Source organism: Clupea harengus, chromosome 13, assembly GCF_900700415.2.
Source record: "Clupea harengus chromosome 13, Ch_v2.0.2, whole genome shotgun sequence".
Taxonomy (NCBI): Eukaryota; Metazoa; Chordata; class Actinopteri; order Clupeiformes; family Clupeidae; genus Clupea; species Clupea harengus.
This window is the reverse complement of record NC_045164.1, coordinates 10,692,715-10,719,507: the sequence shown is the minus strand read 5'-3', so window position 1 is coordinate 10,719,507 and position 26,793 is coordinate 10,692,715. Positions and strand designations below refer to the sequence as shown.

General features: G+C 40.9%; 2 protein-coding genes across 4 annotated transcripts in view; both read right to left on the bottom strand.

Moving 5' to 3' along the window:
* Nucleotides 1–2,224: 2,224 nt before the first annotated feature.
* Nucleotides 2,225–15,667, bottom strand: agpat5 (1-acylglycerol-3-phosphate O-acyltransferase 5 (lysophosphatidic acid acyltransferase, epsilon)). The gene is made up of 8 exons (XM_012840436.3): nt 14,600–15,667; nt 13,067–13,136; nt 12,776–12,891; nt 12,573–12,662; nt 11,104–11,194; nt 8,629–8,790; nt 5,638–5,761; nt 2,225–5,207 (listed from the first exon to the last, which is right to left on the bottom strand). Exons 1-8 carry the CDS (start codon nt 14,816–14,818, stop codon nt 4,982–4,984), a joined length of 1,098 nt encoding a protein of 365 aa, XP_012695890.1. The 5' UTR covers nt 14,819–15,667; the 3' UTR covers nt 2,225–4,981.
* Nucleotides 15,668–21,431: 5,764 nt separating this feature from the next.
* Nucleotides 21,432–26,793, bottom strand: part of mcph1 (microcephalin 1) — a 35,918-nt gene continuing 30,556 nt past the window's right edge. For all 3 annotated transcript variants that reach the window (XM_031578712.2, XM_031578711.2, XM_031578710.2), the window contains exons 14-15: nt 22,256–22,493; nt 21,432–22,052 (exon numbers count right to left, since the gene is read on the bottom strand). In XM_031578712.2, the coding sequence (XP_031434572.1) occupies nt 21,988–22,052; nt 22,256–22,493 (303 nt within the window). In that variant the 3' untranslated portion in view covers nt 21,432–21,987. The remainder of the gene's footprint in view (nt 22,053–22,255; nt 22,494–26,793) is intronic.

Genomic DNA, 26,793 nt, shown 5'->3' with positions numbered 1-26,793 from the left:
CTTTGTTGCACTGTTCTAAACTCTTTATTATCAATAACAGATATAATTATTTTTCGCTTAACCTACAGTCTGCTCTTACCACTGATTTTATAAACCACCATAATGTGTTACTGTGCAGATTAAATGTAGGCTATGCGGCTAAGCTAAACGTTGCTAGTTGGAGCTCGACTACTGTCATATGTTACTTTATTAGCATGTGTCGGCAGGGATAACGTGTTGACCAGAGAATCCGTATTGAAACCGGAAGTGGGTGATTTACTCCGTTTGATTGGCTAATAACAGGACCTTTACTTTTTCTTTGAGAAATTATGTTGATCGCCTGACATTCAAACGATCGGTTTTCTTTAAATTATTATTATTTTTGTGAAGTTATACGGCTTATGTGAATAAAGCTATCTACACGACTTTTTATATGTCTACATTGACTCGGTTAGTTGTTCATGTGGTACACGAATGTTGCAGAGTATTGTAGGTCTTAACTGAAGCTCTCGACCATTATTGTTAGGTTACTGCTAACGCTTAGACCAACAATCCATTGGAACACATAGTAGCTAGCTAGCCTCGCTGCTAATAAGTATAACGTTAGCATGCTGATATGAAATTGACCCATTATAGTCAGGTGGCTTAATGCTCAATTGACTTGTTAACCGAACTTTTACGAAGTCATACAACTAAACACACAAGTGACTTGTTAACCGAACTTTTACGAAGCTATATGACCAAACACAAAGCTAGCACTGTTAATTCCGGTATAGCTAGCTAGGGCAATTAGCTCGACTAAGATACTGTAATTTAAGCTAACCAATTACCTAATTTCCCCCAAAACCCATCGATTGTGTGTGTTTGTGATGTGTAACATATATCCTTTATCAGTCATTCAAGTTATTTACGTTTATTTACCGCTAGCGATTACAAGTGTAATTCAATCGCTATTAATGTTAACGTGACACAACATTAAAAGTCAGGCATCGACATGGTTCCTAAAGAATAAATCAAAGGTCCTTGTCCATTTCTGTTCAGGACATGTGACACGTTTGATCCAACCAGAGACCGGAGTAAAGTGACGACGTCCGGTTTCAATACGGATCCTTTAGGAAATACGTTATCCCTGCCGACAGCATGCTCCTGTTTTCTTCTCCGTTTTCTTCAGTTGTCTGTAGCACCTTAAAGCGCCACCAACAGGCGTGGGGGATGTACTACAGCGGATTCAATCGGATTCGCTGGGTTCATGTGCACGCGATTTAAAAAGTGGATATGTGTGAAAAATGAATCCGGGTTCAGGCCAACTAGGCTTCGTCTGCATGGGGCCTCAGCCTTCTAGCAGTCATTGCTACACAGCTTTCATCACACCTATATCACATCCCGTATCTTATGTGTGATTCTATGACTCAACACATAGAGCAAGGTGCGAACAACACCCATTATGATTGGCATGATACACAGTTATCACTAAAACTGATAGAAATGTACATCTGTACTATAAGACACTTTGCGTAACCGCATCCCCTAAATGAATAAATATATCACCATTTTTAATACAATTAATACCTGGGGTCCATGTCACTATGGCACAGGAATTCATGTTCATCTGGGATAAGAAGCCATTTCTGCATAGTTGGAGGTTGGCTCAAATATTTTCAACAGACACAGGAGAAATAACGCGAGTCTGTCTCAAACTAAGGGATTGTCGCATGGTTTCAGGGGAAACGAACATCAGCATTTTGTCTAATTTTAAGGATATTATGTTTCCTTGTGTATATGACCTAAGAGCAGACTCCCCAAAATAATTCAAAGTAAGTTGAGCAGGGTTTTAATGTGATTTATTGGGATGATTTAACAAACACACTCATTTATCACACACTAATAGTCATTGTGGCAATCTTAAAAAAAAAGTCATACATCTCTGGGTTGGTAATTTATCACAAGTTTAAGAAAGGGGACATATCTCTGAATGGCTTTTTTTACAGTCTTATTTGGACAAAGGTCGAGGAGAGGCAAAGGTTTAGCACCACTAAGTCAATCTTACCAATCTAACTGGACCACATAGGTTTCAGAGAGAACTATGGTCAGTGCTAGTTGACTAAAAACAACGCTCCCATACATCCAACTGTCCAAATCAGAATTATTAGTTGGGGAAATCAGTATGGTTAAAATGTATCCCATGAAAGGCCATTTTAACATTTTTAGAGCTCATTCACAAACAAGATGGAAGAGTCATCTGATGTAAAAGTGGAAGATTGTTTTAATAGTGTGTGAGCACATGAAGAGAAGTGCATGAGCTGCTTAAATTACATGACAGGGCACTTGGATGGAAGGACAAATGTATAGAAACACACAGCATACAATAAAATACATTTATGAAAATAACTTAGGGACTTATTGTTGTGGGAAAATGTGCATATAAGCACACAAACACACAGTAAACACACTGAAACAGTCTGGGAAAAGAATAGTATAAGTCCTTGAGAAATGAACCATTTCTCAATACCTGCAGTAGGAATCTGGATAACCTTTTCATTTACAAAATTCCTTTAATTTGAGTACATTTGTTTTTAAATATTATAATCATGTTGGAAAGCCAAATGGGTAATTTTGGCCAGGTTACATGAAACATAAGCAGATATCTCCACACACACCTGACAAAACATTGCAACATGCAAACAAAAAAAATCAGAGTCGCATATCCTCGCCCACAAGCATGAAGTGCAATACAAGGTCCTTGCTCTCCTTGACAGGCTCCATTTATTTCTGGACTGACTGAATTCTGAAAGCAATGCCACCCAGGTCTAGACCAGTCAAGGTCATCTAGCCATGCTCATCCTATAGCTGGTAAACATATAAGAGTCTCTGCAATTAATCATGTAGAGAGATGGAGAGGTAGTTCTTTTTCGGTGTAAAAATTTCAATTCGAAGTGGAAGAAAAAGCACAGTTCCACGTTGACACGGTTTCATTTTAAACACTGGATAAAGGTGAAGTACTGCAAAAATTGTGATTTATGAAAAACTTGCAAATATCGAAAGGTCCGTACAGCTATTTCAGATAGATGTAAACAACAAAAAAGAAATTCTCATAAAGTATAATGATGAGATGATGAACAGAAAACATTTAATTGTGATAGGCCTGAACATAGAAAAAAAAAAACATATCTTATAGTTATAATCCAGGGATATTTTACACAAATTGACCTAATAACATTTGAAAAAAATAAAACATTAACTTTTTGACTTTTAAGTCTGTGGGAGCCACTTCCAGTGAAAGTTTCCGAAATACAAATAAGCCTAACGTGATGCAAATTATATAGATACATATACACACTACGGCTATTGCATAAATTGCTTAAAAACATAAGCAAACAACTTGGTGTAAAACACTGAAGTAGTAACTGTTGTGTCGGACACCTGTTAACATTCAATACTGAGCTATGTTGTAATGTATGAAAATGTTGCTTACGATAAAAGCTTTGCACATTACGTTGTATATGTAATTATCTCTTTAGACCTACACTCTCCCAATGCTTAAAAGAAGTCAACATCTTTACAACTCAAAGCAAATCAAATGCTGTGATATGACTATGTAATTCAGCTACTGCCCAGTAGGGGGACTCAGTGAGATAGCCTCCACAGGTAAGGACCATTAAAGGCTGGCGCATCTGTAGTATGGACTAAGAACAGTACCCCTAAAAGCCAAAGGCACACACCTATGCTATTGAGTGGCACTTCAAAGATGCTGCTTAATGGAACAGCTATTTTGACCACTCGTTGTGACCAGCAATGTTGCTGATAACACCCACCCACCCCCCTCTCAAGTCAACCTGCCTTCACTACTGCTTGCATTTGTGGTCATACACAGACATATGTAGACTAAAATGGTCAAGATCTTACCCAAAATAAAGGAAAAGAAATACAAGTTTAAAAACACTTGAAGTTTGAGAACAAACCCATTAGAAAAAATAACCTGTAATGGTAATAAGAGTGATAATGTGTATCAGAGCTGAAAAAACTGAGAGCACATAACAGGTATCCCCTTGGCCTTCCTTGCTGGTGGTGTGACATGGCATACTGAAGGCAGCACACACCAAAACCTCATACAGCTTTACAAGAACTAAATTAATTCATTTTCTTTATATAGCATCTTATTAAAGTGAATGTATTGCTTTTCCCCCCACATTTGGCAAGAAGGCAAGAAACAGTACAAATACTCAAACCAGGAAAAAAAGTCAGCCATTTTCCTCTTCATGCCCAATTCCACAGTAATATACTGATGCTGACAGCGAAATGGCCCACATCATTTCTCGTTTTACAATAAAGCGCCCATATTTAGTGAACCTTGGCATCTAAATTAAAGTATTTACTATGTAGGAAATTAATTAACGATTTCATTTGTGCATAAAGGGCTTCTGTACTGAAAGTTTTGCCATTAACAAAAACTAGTATGCAGACTTCCCATGAACCTCACATCCAAACTAAAGACGGATATATATATATATATATATATATATATATATATATATATATATATATATTTTCTCTCCATCAAAACCGAAATTCAGCTGATTCTGACATTCAAAAATAGCATAAATGCAAGGCAACCAAATCCATAGAGACAAGAACATTTCAAGATCCTTTTACTTTTCTTCAGTGCATTACTCTCCTTTTTTCCCTCCCATATACAATCTAAACTATGAATTGGTGGAGGTAAGAATGGCCACTACACACATATTACCAGGAGATGGAGTCGACTGACTGAAGACGTATGGCTGATGGGAACAGGACACTGTACCTTGTTTTTTCTCCTAAAACAATAACAGGTTTGGGGGTACATCTCTGTGAACAGAATGACTGTAGCTCCAAAAAAACTTTTGAATAGTTCTTTTTTTTTTTTTGGAAAAAAAATTGTACCCCTACACCATAGGAGGGAAATCTAGAGCATGGCCTGTCCATACTGATATGAGACAGAATTATGGCAGTGGACTCCTGTCACTCATGGCCTAAGGTGTACCCACAGCCACCCTATGAGAGTCCCATAGATCCAGGTCTTTAAGTAAAGCTTCCTGCCCGATGGAGTCAGCAGCATGGGTAAGGTCAGGGCACTGAGAATGACCAGCGGAGGCAATGTCTTTGTGATGCTAAGTGCCGAACATCGACCTTCTCCGGGGAACGTAGACTTCACGGCAGGATCCTCTGATTCATAGAAATTGCCCATCAGCCTGGACAGACAAAAGAGACCCACGTCCCTTAGTTCAGACTGTTCACAAGCTCACAGAACTAAGTCAGTAGAAAAGAGGTGAATATACTCGTAATGCCCTTCTGACAGGAGCCCCCCCCCCCCCCTCCATTTACATGAAATAGTAATAAACACGAGTGACATAAAGTACAATCTATGCTGCAGTGAGAATGTATGCATGGTTAAAAGGGTTAAACACCATTCATGACTAGGAAAAAGCATTGACCTAAATTATACCGAATACAAAGACAGTGAAGGATACAAAAATAGCACAAAAGAAAAATAACTTAAGTGAAAAAACGTATTTACGTAATATTACGCAGTGCCAGTATCCAAGTATCATAATGTGAAGCACAGAAAAGGCTAAATGTATTTCATGTCAGTTTGAATTCATCTCCAGAGGAATTACTCACTCGTCTTTGAGTTCAAATCTCTCGTGCAGCCACCTGCGAAAAAACAGAGGCTCCGAAGGAATTTCCTTTATGTCCACGCGGTCAAAGTGGATGTGGACCCTTGGGCACTCCTTACAGAGGAATTCTGACATATGGAGAAAACAAGCATAAGAAAAAGAGAGATGTCATCTGAAATGCCCCCGCAGGTTTGCACCGGTTTCACTAGCCATTTGGATGTGTAGAAATGAGAGAGAGCAAACAATCTGATGATTAAATTAGAAAATTAGGTAGAATTTTCAATTAATGCTGTACATTCAAATACTGTATCAATATTACCAATGCAGGCCTTGTGCACATCATATAACTCTTGTCATTTTATCCTCCAAAGTCACAGAAAATTGTCACAGACTTTTTGATACATCTTTCAGACTTAAAATATCTATACAATAAGATATACCATCAATACAATAAACAAATATTCCTGTGTGAACAAAATGTTCAAACGTCTCCATCTGGAGTATAAGTGATGCCTTGAGGGGTAAAAAGGGAACCCTAATTAATAAAACAGAGCTGAGATAAATCAGACTTATCGAAGCCGAGTGCCTACTATCTGTCTAATCCAGAGGGAAGTAATCATTAGGGCCATTAGAACTCTCCACAGTACCAAGGCCATTTGTTTAGTAGTGTGCTATCATGTCCAAACAGCAAGATCTTAATCAAAATGGGCCCATGAGAAACGGCTTTGTCCCAGTGAGGTTTCTTGACCGCGTCACTTGATCCTCCCAATCAGGCCGTGTAAAAAGTCAGCCTTCCCTGTGACCGCTCTACTCAGGCACCAGCTAGTTGGCAGCAAAGCCGGAGACATTCATCAAGAACTCAATATTACCCCTTTCACTAACCATGTTAGGTCACAGAACTATACCCTATGTTGCAATTCCACTATTAACTGGAGACATCATACATAAATACAATAGAGTCTCTACTCAGTGCACATACTGCAGTCAATACCAATGACATAAAATAAGTGGCATACTCAATAGGGGTGGGAATAGCCAGAGGCGATGATATGATACCATCACGATATTTGGGCCACAATACGGTATTATTGCGATTCTTTCCATTTCACGATTTTGCGATACACACCCATATATTACATTTTGCATGCTGGGAGTCTCGGCAGTCATCTTGGCGTGGTAAATATGTTGCCGTGATAATTTCAACTGTGATGCAAGAGCTGAATGAAGTCTTGTTACCAATGTTACCAAAGTAGACCAAAATACCAAAATAAAATATAAAAATCATAATATTGAATGAATTCATATCACAAATCTGGGCACCACTGTATCAATATAATTGTGTGTCAAAAATATATAAAAATACTACACAGTACTGATTTCTTCTCCCACCTCTAATGTATGAAGTTCTTCCATGATGGTGTAAACTATGCTGCACCAAATGGAAGTCTTCATCGGTTCTCCAGGCTACGGAGATCAATAACCTTAATGTCTCTAAATGGTTTAAAGACTAGATTTGTTAGTCTACTGAAAAAGCTTGGTCAGTATATTTCTACAGATTGATGCATAATGGCTAGCCATCAGGATTGAACAAGCTTTATCATTGTATACTGATACAATTTGTATCCACTAGCACCTTCCAAGTCACTCAAGGACGGTGTATGTAAAAATACCATGCAACTGTAGGTTGTTGTATAACATCTGGCCACATCATGTATACAATACTATAGTAATACCTGACTGAATTCATTCACGTAACCTAGCTGACTGGCCCGGGTCTGGCCCGGATTCGGCTTGGATCCGTCCAGCCACCAGCTGCTGCATGGGGACAGTCACGCCATGAGCATGCAGATAAAAGGAAGCTGCGGACAGATTACTGGAAAGCCACACGGCGAACATCCGGTGCACCATTAGTGTTTATTCCTGTCCAAAACAGGATGTTTTTTTCAGCGCTGCATTCATGAGCCGTCGTGGGTAAATATTTTCAGGAGTTTTCTTTGGATGTATGACGGCGTTTGAAAACCAACACGTCAGACGTGTTGTTTACAGGAAGGCACAGGAAATTCTCATCCCTACACTAACTTCTTGTCATTTTAATCAAATGAATAAGCTGACAGTGAGCTCATAAGAGGCATTAAATGCATTTAACGACAGCTGCAAAAACCAAGCAGGGAACGTCAGGGCAATGCTTACTGCTCTAAATAACTGATCAAATCTGACTGCTGTTCATCAGATTGTCACATCAGATTGCACGATTCCTTGTCAGAGAGCCAGACCTTACAAGTCACCATATCCTCAGAGTGGAAGAACAAAACCTTGCATGGCAGCCATGATGTTTATGCTATAATTAATTGGCTGTGCAACAAAACATTTCCTGATTAGTCGTATCTCTAAAATCTATCAAGACAACAACAATAACAACAACAACAATAATAATAATAATCCTAACTCACAATATTGTCGCAACACCAGATTACATGCAATATCTTTGTGAAGGCCAACCATCACTGCCACTCGCCCATTAGTAAGGGACAGCAGGCACTGAGGTGTCCCAACATACTCAAATATAAACAAAAAAGATAGAGGCAAAGAAGGGGACACAAAGCATGGCAGTATTTTTTTAACAGTTAAGAACCACAGTATGTGCAATGTTAGCTCCATATTAAGTCAATGTGTAAATGCTGCAAACAGCCCCTAAACTCAGATATCGGTGCCAAATCTAAGTCTGGTGTCATGCAGAACATCAGTGCCTGTGACTTTGAATAGGATATGAGTCTAGGACAGTTTCCTTTCTAAAATGAACCCATTAGCTATAAAAGCAATCAAGGCTGAAAACACATTAGACCTTACTTCATTCAAGACACTTGTAAACACACTGCAAATCACTGCACGTCTTTTCTGACCTCATGAGGATTCCTCCTCCTCGGAACAAGACAATGCGCCAGACACAAGACAATTCTTTTGAAAGTGAATCCATTAAACAGAGTTAAGAGTTTACCTGGCATTGTTGGGGCGGGTTGCCTTTGACTCCCAGCTGCAGGGGGTCCTTCGTACGCTACAGTGACATCATACACGGCGTCTAGGTGATCTCTCATGGTCTCTATGGCAATGTGCGAAGCTTTCATCCGGGGTGTTAGAACGTTTTTCAAAACAGCCAATCCTGTGCAAAGTTAAAGAACCACTGTTAACCCCTACAGGTTATATGTTACTATATGTAAATTATTAAATGTGAATATTCTAACAAAGTGAAACATAGGAAAATGTATTGTAAAAAGGGGCTTATTCAAACAAAAATATTATTGTCTTAAAAAAAATTGTCTGATTAAGGAGTCAGTATGGTCACTACAATGAATCATCTGTAAAATAAAACCATCCACCTCCTGCTTGACTAATGACTTAGGGCCCAAGTCTGAGAGCGTTTGTGTTTGTGCCTTAATCTAATTAGACTACAACATATGATAACTAACAAAAAATGTCATTATTGTGTGTTTACATCATGGATGACATTTGTTCATGCTGACTGAAATCACACAAATGATACTACCTCTTCCCAGATGCAAGTCTTTCACAGGGTTTAACCTTTTATTCTTTTCCAAAAGCCTGCCAGGATATGGGTTAACTTCAAGGATATCCGAGATTAATTAATTAACCCATAACACAGTTTTGCTTCTTTGCTAATACAGAAATATGTAGGCATAATTCGCCTCTTTTCCCATTTTTTTTTTTGCCAGTTAGATAAATCAGACTTGGGCAGTGATGGTTTCTGATTCGAATGTGCCAAAGTTCCCTGTCAGAAAATAATATTTCGCCATGCCTATATCCAAAATCCACAAATCAGCGCAATTTTTCATTTATCGCCAGAATTGAAGGCAAACCAAACTAGGGCCCTTAATCTTACTGATGACAATCAGCACAAATCACAAGCATAATATTCTATATTACACATCAGTGATGAATTGATGGCCTGTTTTGCAGTGCATTAATTCCTCATTTAATCTCTGCTTGAAATCATTCCAGCATCCATGGGCTTTTTACCTCAAGAGGCCAGGGGCATTTCCAGCCGGCTGTCAAATGCCCTGCCTTAACTAAAAGCGGACAAGTCTATCCGTCATATGCAATGCCCCAGGGAACAAGACTGATTCACCCGGGTACAAATGACTAAAACCTGATAGTGGCAAGACCAGCTCAGCCGGGGCTGAACTTTGCAAGCAGGATGACAGCAGGTCGAGGTAGAAGTGCGACTGACAGAAACGGCTTCAAAAGCCCTAAACCACATAATGTTAACACCTTCACAATGCATGACGCTCATCATATACGGTGAGACTGTAGATCGGTGATAATGGCCATAAAACCCTCTCAGAGTTCATCATTTAATCCATCTCAGGATAATAACAACATAATGACAGAGCACAAAAGAGCTGCGGCTATTATTCTCCTTTCTAAGTAGCTTAATTTGGCAAGACTAAGCTTGCAGGAGCGAATACTGTGCACAGCTAGTCAGCCGCAGTCTCCAACCAGAGAAAAGCCTTTTTTTGTCATTAAGTTAGTCTACTGTTTAAGGAAGAATGTAAATGTTCTGATCATATTATTTCATATTCTATTCCAGTCAATATTTCTATTCATAAAACTGTCTATGTTGTTTTGGACTGACTGGTAAGGCCTAGTTGTGGAACCTCATGCATCACTCCCTCCCCTCCCCTCCCCTCCCCTCTCTGGAATGCATTATTAGAAGTGATTTATCCATATGAAGGTGCTACTGAATTGAATTGCATTCTGGCTTGTTTGAGCCTTTTCCTTAACACAGTTCTAAAATGGAGTCGAACATGATCAACCACTCAGAAGCCACCAGGAAAGTACTTCCATAATCACAAAGTAATCTTCTTCCACCTATTTAAGCTTCAGCCTCTGGGATGATTCATAAAAGCGGCTGACAGCTGCAGGATATTACTATCATTGTTGATACAATTTCACTGCTGCTACTAGTACTACTGCTGCTACTACAATAATGACAATAATATTGACCATTGACAACAAGCACCGAATTACTTGCTTTTGGCTGATGTTCTTGTGTGCTGTACTCTGATTGTGAAGCCAAGTGGAAAGGCAGCATGGTGAAGGCAACCTTATGTCTCTGTAAGCTTTAGGTAGAAGCAGCCATGGCTCCCTAGCATTCTGTGTTTTCTCCTTCTTTATAAGTGTATCTGGGTATACATCATATCAAACAGTATATTGATTTAAGTCTAGTCAATGTATTTTCAGTATTTATTTTGGGACCATTGATTTTGGGAGGAGTCCAAGTTATTTTTGCCCCTTCTGTTGGTGCTGGAAACAGTGTCAGGATTCCCATACTTTGAAAAGGAAATCGCCTCCAATGTAAACACCAAAAGGACTTAGTCTTAGTTTTGCAGTGACTAAGTGACGTCTTAGTGTGGCATGGCATTCACTGTAGCCCAATGTTTTTATTCATGAGTACCTTCTTTAGTGGCAAAGGCCTGACTGTCGACGATCACCCTTCTGTTCTCAGGGTTGTATCGGGTTCCCTCTGGGAAGATAACCAGGTACATCTGCATAGAACATAGAACACAGAACAGTGTCGACAAGAGAGTCAGTTTCAGGGTTTCCTTTACATACTTCACAACAAACCATGCCAGTTGAAACCACTTCCTGGTAGAACTCCACCCTGAATGTGCATCTAGGCCGTTACCAAATTCATCAACTCAAATAATAGTATTACTTGGGAACAAATAAGATTGACTGTTGTCTGAGAGTTTTGGTCCACAGTCCTTAGAACTTTCCTGTCAGCCAGCTGCAAAGACTTGAGAGTGTCATGGGAAAAGTCAACTGGCAACAAATTCTCATCTTAGTTTAGATCATAAGAGAAATGTTCAAGAGTGACCTTTTCAGTGGCAGAAAATAAACAGGTCAAAAAATCTTTTTACTGATTTGTTAGACCAGTGTTTCCCAAACGTTGTACAGTCCCGTACCCCTTCAGAAATTCAATCTCCAGCTACGTAACCCCCACCCCCCCCCCACACACACACACACATATTTTTTTTTCATGTTTGTAAGCCCCCTGTGCTTAAGAGGATGCACATAGCTCTGCAATGTCTGGCTGAATTTGAGAAAGTCTTACATTGTTTTCAACACACAGTCAGTGCCTGCATTCTGTTTTCATGCTCGCCACAGCTGAGAACCCACTCTCACATAAGTACGTCGTGGCAAAGGGCATCAAAGTCTTGTCACTGAGGTGCGTTGTTATGTCGTGTTTGACAATGTCTGTCACATTGAGTTGATTTGCCCACAAAAAAAGCTAGTAGCTTGGCTAGCAACAACTTTACAGCTGCTAACATCCTGATCCGAGGTAGACTTGGAAGAGCAACCTCAGTTGCTGTCGCCGGCAGGTGCATCCTCGATTGTAGGCCTTCTACTAGTAGTAGCAGTTGGTGTCTATCTGGACCGGGGATTAACTCTTTTTAACCATTTATCCATTTCCGTGCAGCAACCGGAATGAGCTCCCGCTTCTCTACACAGGGCATCAGCGAGTGGAATTCTGACGAGGGAGCTAACCGTTATGCCTATGTTTTGACTAACCTACCTGTAGCAATTTTTGGCAGTGTAATTATTTCGCTGAACACTACAATGTATACATGAGTGTATTTTTGGCATTGCGACTGGGCTATTCAGACTATATATACTATATTTCATGTCTATTTCGAGGTCAGTTTGAAAATGTAATGGGCGGTTTCACTTTGAAAATGCGTACCCCCTACGTCCCTTTGAGTACCCCAGTTTGGGAAACACTGTGTTAGACCTCATAAATCATATAATTTTCAAGCCGTTTCAATGAAATATTTTCAGAGAGGTAATCGTGAGATTATAACACAATACATAAACATTCATAAAAAACACAAACAAGAACAAAACAATAAACGTGAAACTTACTGGTGTTCCCAACTTTGTCTGTGATAAAAGCTTCTTTTTCATGGCCTTCTCGTCAAACTTGGCACTTCGCTTCACGTAAACTCCTCCATGCTTTGGAGAAATATAGGGAAAGAACCAGATGTTAAGAAACATCACCGACACCGTCACTAGCTAACACTTACAACAGCACAATTAGCCTGTAATGCTCACGTGTGATGGATTACCTGAGAAAAATAATATCCGTACAAGGGGAGCCACTTCAGACCATCTTTTAAGACGTATCTTACATGGCCAAGTGCACTCTGTCTGATAGCTAGCATGTCAGCTATGATCCAATCCGCTGCCCCCACCAGAGATGGAAAATTAGTATTGAGCCAAAAAACACAATCTTTCATTTATTTCATAAATGGGTTGTAAAATATACAACATGAGGTTGCTAACTGTGTTCAGGATCAAACACATATATCAGCTAACACATTACTTCTGCTGAGAAGACGACACCAAGTATGACGCACCTGTGGTCTGGTGATTAGAAAGGTAGACTACATTCTCTTTCGTCTTTGGTATGTCTCCATAGATGATGATCTGGAACACAAACACACACAAGAGGATTAGTCTAACATTTCTACTGGCACAAACCTGACAGCACGAACATAAAAGTAAAGGTAACCCAGTACATTTATCTTTTCATGATCCTTTTTTAAGTTATTTTGCCAAAAAACGTGTTTTGCACAAAATATAGTGCTATTCACAGGTAAGCGACCTTTCATTCATGGATCAAAATGGGTGAATCAATGACACACCAGCTGTTTAATGAAGTTCAGCAACAACATGGTTGTCATTAGCACCATTTAATGCATTTCCTCAATGTACTATTTTTTTGACGGCTTGCACTGTCTAGGCCCCCACAAGTCTAATATCTTTTCCATGCATATGCAGGGTCAATGGATGGTCATATAATGTTATATTAATCTCACTCTCAGACCTGTGCTCTCAGCTGGCCCATATCCTCTCATAACACGTGTTTTATTCATTAGTGTATGAACTGCATCAAAGACTGCAGAAGTATCTTTTGGTTTGTGCACTGCCAATCATAAGTTCACAGGCCACTCACAGAGGACCTGTTTCATGTATCTAAATGAATGGGGTACAAGGTTAACCTACAATACAGAATGAATGCAGCTCTTGTAAATGATTGCCTAATAGGACGCACACCCACTCATAAACCAACGGCCACACTTTACTCATTAGGTACACTCCCTGTTCTCTTTCTTAGTTCCGGTTGTGGTCTTGATACTTAAGGCCTTACAGTGTTACAAAAGTGAAACCATTTCAGGAACTGAAATTTTTGGTTTGGCCTAAAACAAACTCTGTTCGGAGAATGAAACCTGTTTGAGAAACTATTTGTTGAAGAGGCATCTAGGCATAAGGCATTTCAAACCAAGTTTCTTGCCAACACGAAACTTGCTTCACAAGTCAGCTTGGATTTCCGGTACATTACATCACACCTCAAAAGCAGTGTAGGTGCCAGACAGGCCAAGTATGCTCCAAAACCCTAACAGTTGGATTTGAATTGATGACTTAGTAACAGATGTGTCTTTAAAATGTTAACCATTCCGAATTTAAAGATTGACAAAATGCAAAGCGAGATGGGTGAGGAGGTGGGGGGAAACCACAATTAGCTACTTGCTGGAAGTGCTGCAACAAAACCCATTACTGAAAATAAAATAATGTTATTTATGAGCTGGTGAAATGGCCTTGCCTCTACTTAATGAAACACTCAGTGAACCACAGAACCAGTTTCACTGGGGGCTTTATGTCCGCTGTCTGCATGAGATTAGGCAGCTTTTTGCCTCCTCACCCCAAACTTCCTATGTGTTCTTGGCCACATTTCCACCTTATGAGCATCGTTTGCAAAGGCAGGAACTGATGTTGACTCAACTTAATTTTGTACCAACACAGACCTCAGTCTAAGAAAACCTGAATGGAGAAAGCACATTCTGGTGATAGCCTTGTTCTCTTCTGCTTATCTCAGAGTACACACTTACCTCAACTCCTGTGTAGTTCTCGAAGAAGAACAGGACCATACTCTGATAGACCGAGTATATGCGGTCGTCCATTGTGTGATACAGTTTGGATGGTAGTACGGTGGACAAGAGACGCCAAGCACTCCATGAGAGAAAGTACGCCGGGGCAGTACCCAGCATAACAGCGGCTGGAAACCAGTACCGCAAAGAGTACGTGTGTACAACCAAAGACAGCAGCATGATTTATGGCACAATCAAAATTCTACGACAACCTCAATGGCAACCAGCAAATCTCAGCTCCCAGAACCTGCCTCTTGCCTTATGTGTGTCCCCCGCATCGACCTGGCCCACAACGAGGTGTTAATACTTGATAGCTCTTAGGCTTCCAAACTTGCAACTAGCTACGCCCAAATCTCGCGACGAAACCTGGTTGATGGACACACTTCACCACGAAGCACGCTTGCTAACGCTGAATCATCAGCCCTATGATGTTAACATAATTTGCAGCGTAAACTATATGCAATCTAGCTAACGTTAGCTACTAAGCTGACAAACATCGGCATTCGAAAAACCTCCAAAGCCAAGAAATGCGCTTGCTAGGTTACAGAACACTCAGGAACGTTGCCTAACGTTACCCAAGGCGCAGTCACGGATTCATGTTAATTAAGTTATTTCAAAGAAGGACAGACGTCAACTAAAACTAAATAATGCATACTACGAGACTCAAGATCAGTTTTCCTTAATGCAAACAAGTTACCTTAGCCTTGGATTTAGCTTTCTAACTTAGCAGAGGTTGCTAGCTAGCTTGCTAGCAAACGTTATCCAAGTTGCCAGTTCAGTGGTTGACAAGCTTTGCATCAAACGGAAGTTCAAACTAAATACTGTCCGTACAGCCCTCGACAAATCTTCGGTTGTCATTTAACACTTTCAAAGCTTACTAAGTAGCCACACCACACGTTGTCTTTGCCCCTACCATGATTTACCTACAGCCAAGTTACACACAGACTTCTACAATGTGCGCTGTGCCAAAGTCACACATACCTCTTCATGAGTAACAAACTGACGTTTCCAACGTCCTAACAACGCTGAAGCTGATTGGTGTATAAACGTGTTCCTCTGATGGTTGCTAAGGTTAAGTAACGCTACAGAGAGGTCTCAGAAGTGAAGTGGTGAAAATGCAGCGAGATAAAAATCAGCGTCTTAGACATGTGGAAGATGGGAAGTAGGCATGATATTTAGCGACCTTCTGTGCACAATAGCTGTGCCTTAAGAATATTGTAAACATCTGCTTGCTAGGCCAGTTTTCTACAGTGTGCGGTTCACATAACAAGGTCATTTAGTTAGCTAGCTAGCTAGCTAGCTAAGTAAGTTAACGTTAGCGTACGCTGATTTGACAGGTCACAAATGAAGATTTTGGGATATTTGTCAGCTTGGATTGCAACTGTCCTGTCGCCAGGTGGAACCAGATGCACTTTGTCACTGTCTTTGTATGTGTAGTGGTGGGACACAACTTGATTAAAGGGACTTAGCACAGCATGTTGAAGTAATAAAGTTATGACTGTTTACTCCAGTTCAATGAGCTGCACCCCTCTTTTCACAAAAACGTTCTGAGATGTAACGTTAATTAGACTGCACTGAAAATCACTGATATTTATATTTATTTAGAACAGTTTGTTTTAGAAGGCAGCAAGTAGCCTATTAAGACATAATCTTTCTGGGGGAAAAAATAGTTTTTACCAGCATGACTATGGCTGTATCCCAATTTTTGCTTGAGCAATGCACGTTATGCAGAGACCAACAAGTGCTCTTAACATATTTGGAGACTATAAGCTTTGCTGGTTCAAGGGCAAAACCTTGTGTACTAGCCTATTCTGAACATTTCTGTGCAGGGTTCTAATCGTCTTGGACCAGTATCGCCTAAGAGGTCATAACATAAACCAGTTGAGTAGACCAGTAGCATCCAGACCAGGATTGATCAGTGAAAACTACATCAGACCACAGGTTTATGTTTGTCTCTGCTGTTTTTGCATAGGAATGACCCAAATCTATACTTGTATTGGCCTGACCACATATATATTTATAAAGAGGACTATTTTAAACTTTTACCTGTGGCAAAGTATCTGTTGGATAAACAACGCAAAAGAACATTAGCTAGCTTGCCAAATAGGCTATTCCAAATTTAACATGGAACAAAATCCTTTCAACGGTGACCTTCTGCTGCTTAGTGTTTAGCCACACAAACAAGGAGGTTGTCTAATCCAATTTAACCAACCTAGTTGACCTGGAAATACATTAAATCCAGTTTTGACAATCTTTGGCATCTACACTTGAGACACTTTTCTGTAGAGGCTGCAGTGGATGATCTTGAGCACAACTGTTGGCTAAGCTCTAAGCAAATCACTGTCCAAATGAAAACAGAGTTGGCACTAAAATGAGACTCATGAGACAATTTTACATAGATACGGACATTCGCGTCCAATCTGAAGGCAACCAGGCCTACATAATTAGGCCTGCATAGTTTGTTTACCAAATAACTTTACAGTTTAAATGCCATGGACCGTCAAGGATACCCATGATATTTGCACTAGCGTCATTGCATGCCTTTTCTGGGAGGAAAATTTCAAGGAATTCAGCAGTGTTATCAAAAACTATATTGTAATGTTGTGTGGAACGAAACGTAGAAGCAGGTTTCTTTGGCGTTGAGGCGTTTATTGATGACACACACACACAACAGGCAGGAAACACTGGTGAAGAAGGGCAGGAATGGTAGACAGGTCTATTCTTGACAACAAGTTACTGACGGGGCACAGATGACTAACACAGGGGCTAACAAACAGGCATTTACAACATGACACGGACTAAAATAATAACTGTAATGCACGCTAACATTAACAAAAAAGGGAGACACAGCAACATTCTGAAAACCGACACTTCTACACAGAACTAGACATTTACATGGAACACGCGGAATTATGCCCCATGTACACTACACAGCCCCCACCTGACGGATCAGCTGTTCCCAACCACTCAGGCATTAAAAAAAAAGTTCCATAAGTGCTGGGGAAACTGCTGCTGATGTTGAGAGTGCCGGTTCTGACCCCTCTGAGCTGTTCAGGAGTCCGAGCCGATGAAGCGTCTTGACAACTCAAAATGGCTCGCCCCCAATGAGCCATGGGTGAACTGTCTTGGGTGGTGAGGCAGGGTCACTACGAGTAGAGAGCCTTGGCCTCAGGACACAGTAATGAGACAGGGGCCCAGGGTGGTCGCTGGCCCACCCCCAGCTCACAGTCTACAGCCTTCCAGCTCACCGTCTACATGAAGTCCACATGCTCAATCTTTCTGGCCGAGCCTCAGCCGTTCATATATCGGTGGCTCGAGTGCTGAGCAATGGCATTCAACATGCCCTGGTTCCCTGCAACGATAGTATAACAGTAGCCAGTGTGTACAGTGCTGTGCACCGAGTAAACCTCACTCCCTGACACCTGAAGAGATGTGCTAGTAATAGATACTAGCATCCATGGGTTTTAGCCTCCTTGCTCGCACGCCCACCTCCCATGTTTGAATCCGTTTGTGGGACTGGGCTTGTCTACACAAGGCAAGTTACAATAGCACTCTTTGGATTCTTCTGCCACTATTTGTTGTCCCCATCTCGGTCGCTGGGGGAGCAGTGGCTTCTTGTATTGCTTTTCCTCCCTCGCCCTCCTCCATGTCGGCCTGGTGCAATCCGTGTTTTATGTCAGGGGGGCCACAGGCAGCGCTCCACTCACTACTACTTGGCCAGCAGAGGTGTAAAGTAACGAATTACTTTTACTCACGTTACTGTAATTGAGTAGTTTTTTTGTGTACTTTGTAATTTTTAAGTAGTTTTTGAAATCGGTAATTTTACTTTTAATTAAGTAGATTTTGACTGAAGTATTGCACTTCGCTACATTGGAAATTACATCCGTTACTGAGTAAAAAAAAAAAACATAGTTCAAGGCGGGAATCGCGCGCCACAATTCTCAGTGCAGTGGTGGATGCTGCATAGAGTAGATGATGGAATCATGCAAGGCGCCGGTACGGTGCCGAGTCACGAGAGATAGATATGGAGGAAGATGATAGTGCGGACTACCAACAAGCTGCGGACCACCAACAAGCTGAAGCACCGAACTTTCCGCCAGTTAAAATTAAAGAAGATGAAGAAAACCCGTGGCCACATCTCAGCAAGCAGGTTGCCTTCCAACGTAAAAGAGGCAACAGCTATATGCTGTGTAAACTGTGCCTAATCCGCCAGTCAGAACTTTCTGCTTATAAAAATTCATCTTCAAATATGCGCAAGCATGTGTTGGTAAGTACAGTATTTGTCCCTTTCCATTAGTAGTTCAGACAGCGTTTTTGTCGTTTAGTTAGCTTTGCTCCATTAAGCAAAATATGCGTTTCATGGCACTAGTTTGTAGTAGCCTAATTTTGGCTAGCACTTGCAACAGCCCTGAGTATGCTAACGTCGACAGCGGTCATCCAATAGACTAATAATAATTCCATTCCTGTCTTCCATTCGTTTCAGGTCATAGCATTATTATGTTCAGTCTCTCATATTGTGTTAAAAACTGCAGATCAGTCATCAGCAATGAAATACACCACATAAACTGATATTAGGCTAATCATTTGGCTGCCTCCCATGCCTTGAAACAGAACAATGTGAATGCGCACACTATCGTTTTTAGACAGTTGGACAAGTCAATGTGTATGTCGTTATCTGCAATTTATCACGATGTTTAGTCAGATATTGATAACGATAAGTGGTGGCTTTGCAACGTGCACGTCTTTCATGTTCATGCTCAGGGGTCTCGGTTAGCAAGAATTGAGGATTATGAATTGTGATGCATGTAGAAATAGAAAATAATGCTATAATTCTGTATACTGTAGGGTCTGTCATCTCAAGTAGCTATTTATAGCTATTTCTGTGTTATGATGCACTCTTGATGGCAGCCCAATACTTAATTGTCAGAAATGTTGTTTGTCATTCTACAGGTCTAGTCTATGTCAGACAACACCTTGACCGGATGTTGGAGGCTGGAGCAAGTTGGACAACATTCATCAGATGAAGATGATGTATTTTCCTCAATGAAGTCCAGAAGGTCAGAAGGTACAGGGGAGTTAGAAGGGTACCTAGCCTGTGTCTCAGTCAACATGGATCTGCTGAACGCCTTTCAGAATATCAAAAAACTGTCCCTGAAACTCAATACTGGCCTACCTGCCTCGGCCGCCTGCGAGCGACTCTTCAGCTGTGCTGGATTGCTGTTCAATGCAAAGCGAGCCCGGATGAACTCTACTCACCTTGAAAATAAGCTGCTGCTCAAACTCAACAAGAAGTTTGTAGACTAATGCTCTAAAGGTGGACACAAGTAAAGTAACCAAAGTTTACAGTAGGGCAGCGGTATTTTAACTTTTTATTTTAGCTGTCATGTGGTTCATGTCTTGACATGTCCTCCCAAAAGTTTTTAAATGTTATGTTGACATGTTTAATGTTTGACATGTTTAACGTCATTGCACTTATATTTCTAAAGATTCTCCTTTAATAAAAAATAACTAGTTTTTGTATTGGATTTATGACCCCTTGTCCTTTTTTGCACTATATAGGAGCGGCCCCCATCAAGTTGTTGAAAAGTAACTAAGTAACTTTTACTTAAAGTACATTTTAAATTAACTACTTTTTACTTTCACTTGAGTAGATTTTTAGATGGGTAATTTTACTTGTACTTAAGTAAAATGTCATCAAAGTAATTGTACTTTTACTTGAGTACAACATTTCAGTACTTTTTACACCTCTGTTGGCCAGGGACCCAGGCACACATCTCTCTTGAATGTTGGGTAGCCACACCGGGCATACAAGGGCAGGTCAGCAACGTACGCAGCAACATACGTGCCCAGGCTCTCAGTAGGCGACCAGCTTGTCCTGGGCATCATCTTCAAAGGCCTGCTGGCCAAACACTTTGATGGCTAGCCAGCTGGCCCACTCTGCCGTCTGAAGATTTGTAAGGACTTGCACTGCCTCGCCCTTCAAATAAGGTAGGTCTCGAGCAGGCCTCTGGTTGTAGTGGTGCAACTTTATCGCTCTTCACCTATGTGCTTCCATTGTGCGGCGCACCTCGGCTGAGAGGCGGGGCCGGTCCTGGAGCTCCCAGTGTAGCTGCCTCCTCCATTCCTTCTGGGTGGGCTGGAGCGCCCAGTTCTGGCAGAGCTGCAGTGGGGTATCCAGGTCCTGGTGCAGTGGTGAAGTTTGTGGCCTGGCCCCATGTTGGGCAGGGAGCGCTAGCTCTGTTGGCCGCTCCTTCTTGCCGTCCCGGAGCAGGAACATGGCTGGGTATCAGCCTTATCAAGGCTCTTAGAATAACTCTCTTCGGCCACGCCCTGTCTTGCTGCAGTGCTCTTCGGCCCCTTCTCGCTGCAGTGCTCTTCGGCCGTGCCCCGTCTCGCTGCAGTTGGTCAATCAAGTCTCCGGATCCCACTTCTGACATCTATGTAATGTCGAGCAGAAAGGAACGTAGAAGCAGGTTTCTTTGGCGTTGAGCCGTTTATTGATGACGCACATAACAGGCAGGAACCACTGATACAGAAGGTCAGGATTGGCAGACAGGTCTATTCTCGACATAAACAAGTCACTGACACAACACTAAAAAAACACTAAAACAACAGTTACGCACACTAACATCAGCACAAAATTGAGACACAGCAACATTCTAAAACCTGACACTTATACACAGAATTAGCTGTTACATGAAACAGGCAGAATTATGGGAAAGACACTACATCTCACACACACACACACACACACACACACACACACACACACACACACACACACACACACACACACACACACACACACACACACACACACACGCGCGAGCGCACTACCCCCCTCTGCATGCTACAATATTCTTAATGTTTGTAAGTGAAATCACCTGACTAGATAAGGCAAGAGAGATTGACCACTGTACATTCAGTCTATTTCTAATTCCACAACCTGCAGCCCGACAGTGCACGCTAATGCAACACGTGAAATCGTCAAAGAAAGAACTGACTGTTTTATTATGAGAACGACACCACATCACACACACACACGGAAGCACACTATCCCCCTGCATGCTACAATATTCTTAATGTTTGTAAGTGAAATCACCTGACTAGATGCGGCAACAGAGATTGATAGCTGTGTAAACATTCAGTATAATTTCATAACCTTCAGTCTGACAGTGCACACTAATGCACATGTAGTCATCAAAGAACGAACAGACTTTATTTAACAAATCACTTCATTCAAAATATGTTACAGGATATATATAAACTATCATTTTAAATACTGCAAAGAAATGTGTTTCAAATATTGTATTCGAAAAAAAAATATTTTCAGAAAAGGCAGAAGGAGATCAACAGTATTGGTACTCCAAGTCATAATCTTCATAGGGAAGCCGTTTCAGATGTGTCACAGAGTCTGAAAAAAAAAGGAAAATCAAAATCAAAATCTATCCTTCTCACATTTTAAGACCATTTTGTTTGCTACTTTCCTGGCAAAAACTGACATGTAATGAAACTGACTACAACACCCCAAAAAGAAGGGTCATACAATCCTGGGAAAAACCTGCTGTGAACCCAATGACACGCTCATTCAAGACACAGATGTGAAGGCAAACTCACCAAGTATCCACTGCTCCGACAGGCAGCGGGTTCCTTCTGGTTTCCTGCCTCTGTATTCTCCTATACAGATTCCGGCCCGCCTGATGGTGCGGCAGACGGCTCCTCCGCAGAGCCTGATGAGCTCCTCCAGACTGTGAGGGGGTGGCTGAGACAGGGGGGACACAAACATCACCGGGAGGCTCTGGAACAGGTCCTGCTGGTGCTCCCCGGCGGAGAGGTGCTGCTGGAGGCGGCAGATCTTAGGGGAAACGGGGAAGTCTTCCATTAACGAGGGAAAGGTGATATCTAGAATGCAGAGTCTCCCTGGAAACCTCTGACAAAACATTATTTTGTATTCACCTTTTGGGGTCAAAAGGAAAATACTATTGGCATGAATGGGCTATAATCTAGAAACATTTTCCTGCCTAGTAGCAAAGATGTATCCGTTAGCCCTGTTAGGCCCTGTTTCCGGGACAAGCACACAGGTAAAAGACTATAATTCACAATTACAAAAGATCATATTTCATTTTAATGAATTTGTATTTAATTTAATTTCACATGTAAAAGAGCAGCGATAGGGCAACATTTTGGAGTAGGCTGACTTTACAAATTATGATGACAACATGTGACCAGGTTCTGGAGATCTATAATACTTTATTAATGGTTGAGATACAATTACATTAAAGAAATGCAAATGTTTTGTTTAACCAGTTTTAAAAGAATACCCTGTAGTTTTCTAATCTGACAAGGAGAGGGCAGAAAAGTGTCTGTAATGCAGTCTTCTGTATATTACAGAAAAGAACACATTCATTCAATGTGTTCATTCATTCAATCTACTTAATTTCGTAAAGCTAATGGAAATATACGATACATTTCAAGTGGTTACACTTATTACAGGGTATTATGGTTCCATAACAGTAAATTACTTTTAAATGAAGTAGGCGTTTGTAGTAATCTAGCATTATTGTGCAAGTGATTAAAACCACATAAAATATTGTAAAAATGAGCTTGTAAACTTAACTTAATTGTGGTTTATAACTGGATTGTGGTTCCTCTATAAAAATGCAATGCAGTAGAAATGAAATTTCTGTATTATGTTGAACAACACAAAATTGAGACTTGCAGGCAGTTTTGAATAAGTGGAATGTCTAGCCACCATAATGCACGTGCACTGCAATTTTTTGAATAATGAAATCATGTTCTGTGGTTCTATAAAATGTGGTGGAAGAGGAGACACACACATATCAGACCACAGAGAAATTAAATGAACCAAACAACCTCTACTTCTTAGCTACCATTGAAGTGGCAGTCAAACAACATTATTTATCAAACATCAGAGTGAGTTCATTAATTAATAACGTACAATACAGCCACTTTCACAGCCATTCAACTATGGGAGCGCAACCGAGCTGGAAACCTGGGCATGACGATAGCCCCTGCCAACACCGGCCTGAAAAGCACATGGTTTTTAAGGTTGCTAAGAGTGATACATCAAAAGGTTACACACAAAGGCATTGTACGTGCCTCGTTGGAGTTCCTTGAACTGGCCTGTCAATTCCCTTTGCCTGAAAGCTTTGAATAGCGCTAATGCCAACAGCCTGCCCTAGTAGCACGCTCATTATAGGGCCTGGGGAGTGGAGATCTGAGCCGCGGGGGGATTTCTTGAGGAAGCGGTTCCCTGCCTGTTGTGGGTCAGTGGCAGAACTGAATAAGACAATCTGCTCCGTTTTTTGAAAACCAGGCACAGAAGCCTGCAGTGTGGACCCATATCCGAAAGATCTGCTATCTGGGTTTGGAATCAGGTTTAGTCAGGGTTATGAAGGGATTATACAAGCGAAGCACGTATGATATGAAATGTTAAGTACAGTAAATACACAATAGCCAATGCAAATTCTTCAAGGTAGGCAGGGGCGCTAAGAGGTAAGAACTTTGGAACTGTATTCAAGTTGAAATGCCTTACAACTAATAAGAGAAACATGCAAAAAAAAGTCCTTAAAATTATGCATCCACTGTTAAGTGAATGTTCTTGAATGGTAAATTAAAAATTATAAAAGTATATGATAAAGTATAAGAAAATGTCCTTCTCTAGGTTGTTTTTACCATACCGAGGGACAGTAAATCAATCAGTATTTTTAGAGGTCAAACATCACCAAGTGCCAAAGTGTGGCCCTACTTAAACTTATGATTGCATAACAGGCTTATAACACTAATTCCACCATTTCACCGCAAACCAACCAACAATTATTTGTGAGGTCACAGCCCTACAATAATATAGGCTAGCTTGTTATTGCTCATATCTGGCATAGCTGGCAAAGGGGAATATGAAATTCCTGTTCAAATACACTTTTTATGAATTTAAATGAAATCTGTAAGCGACACAGCATCATAAGGCAGTCAAATACACATAAATAAGGCACGTTAATGTTCATTCAATTAAGCCCACTGTTGTGCAGCCAGAGGAAATATAGATGATCAGCCTTCTTAGGGAATCAAAAGCACAAGGAATTTGCACGTAAATTCAGTGAAAAAAATAGGTCATGGTGTAACTTCCTTTTTCCTGATGGTGTGACTTCCTCTTCACATGAAACAACCACTTCCGAAGCATCCAAAGCAGTGCGTGATTCATGCCCAGACACCTGAGTCCGGGTCTGTTTTCGCTTTTGAAATGACTATCCTTCCTCTGCGGTCATGTGTTTCTAACAGTGTATTTCCTCCAGCACTGTTACATCAATCCACTTCCGAATGGTTGCACCTCATATTCCACGTTTCTTTGTGTTGCACAATTGTAGGCAAGCGTGCACACACACACACACACACACACACACACACACACACACACACACACACACACACACACACACACACACCCCCCTTGTATCTATCCCTGCTCCAGGCACACTGAATTGAAGTCATTGTACTTATAATGCTCTTGACTAACTAAATCAGATATATTCAGTTAATCAAGTGAGTTCAGTCAGATATGTGGAGTAGGGCGAGATGGATTACACACAGAACAAGGGGAACTCCAGGAACAAGACTGTAAAACCCTAGAGTAGAGGATGTACTCCCAGACCCTTAATTAGTTTACCGTACGCAATTATCCACAACACTCTGTGTAAAACTGTTGAATAGGACAAGGTGACAACTTATGTCCATGTCTCTGTGACATGTACATGTAAACATGACACAAAAGGCCTTGACACTCAACACTTTGAAATGCCAGCTCAGGTGTTTAGGGAAGTGACTAGCGTAGCCGTCGGATCCTGACAGTGATGCGAGTGCAAAAGAAACATCTCAGGGGATGGAGACAAAACATCCTCTTAGCGGATTGATTTCCTGTCCAGAACACCTGCATTTCCACCCCCCTCAGTGATAATGTCATCTTAATTAAGCAACTGTCATTTTTTTAGAATATGACCGCGCTTTACAAAAGCTCTTTGCGTCTATTTCCCTGTATGACCAAAATTGGGCCTGAAACGTGACTTCTTACATTTCCCATATTGATGGAAGTATTGAGAGGTTGAGGTATCAAATGTTTTTTTTTAAAGAGATAACTAGTTATAAAAAATAAACTACATTAAAAAGGCTAGATATAGAAGTGTGCACAATGGATCAGTTTATAGAACATATTGATGCTTTTTTAAATTAACTTTATGTCTGTCAATGCCCTACCTTACCTTCTGAACATTCTTTTTTTTAAACATTTGTCCTTCTTCTATGACTTGTTGTTAGACTGGTTGACCCTGTGATCCCTGGTAGGTTTACAACATTTTAATGGTTTTATTCAGTATCAGAGATGAGATGAACAAGAAGCTGTTTCAATTTCAATTGGCGGCCACTGAGGGTTAAGTTCAAGCGCAAATGTTAAGGAACTTCGACCCAAACTGGACCTCTAAATAAGAGCCGAGGGAAGAGATATCTAGCCATGAAATGAACAGGCAAGCATGTCTCCCTAGAGTACTCCTCACTACATTTATGGCTGTTTCTCCATGCTGTCGGGGCCGATGCATCGGCCCCATCTCATGCTCTCCACATAAAAGGGCTGTATCTGGATGAAAAATGAGGTGCTGGTATGTTAGACACAATGGGTGGAAGATTTACTGCTTTAAGCATCCCAAACATAATGGGGTAATCTTAAAGACTAGACTTTCACTCCCTGGACAAAAGTTTCCATATTAAAGAAAAACCCATAAATTCATATACTTCAAACATCGTATAAAACTAATGTATTAACTTTCTATACATGTATTAACGTTTCATTGCTCAACCAAGTGTGGATACATTACAAAAGAGAGAGATAGACAGGTGGACCAGTGGCATTCTCAGTGATACATGCTCATACCACCGCACCACTTGTTTTGATCACTGACTCTCTCTCTCTCTCTCTCTATGTGTCCCTTCTTTCTTCCTTTCCTTTTTTCTTTTTGTTGTTTTGTCCTGTTGAGTCGGTGTGACAGGATGTAGGGAACACAACCCTGAACCGAGACACATCCTCTCAAATCAAAAGGTAGGAAAGGCGAGAAAACCTAGTCTGGCGACAGTTCGGGGCAGTCTGCTGA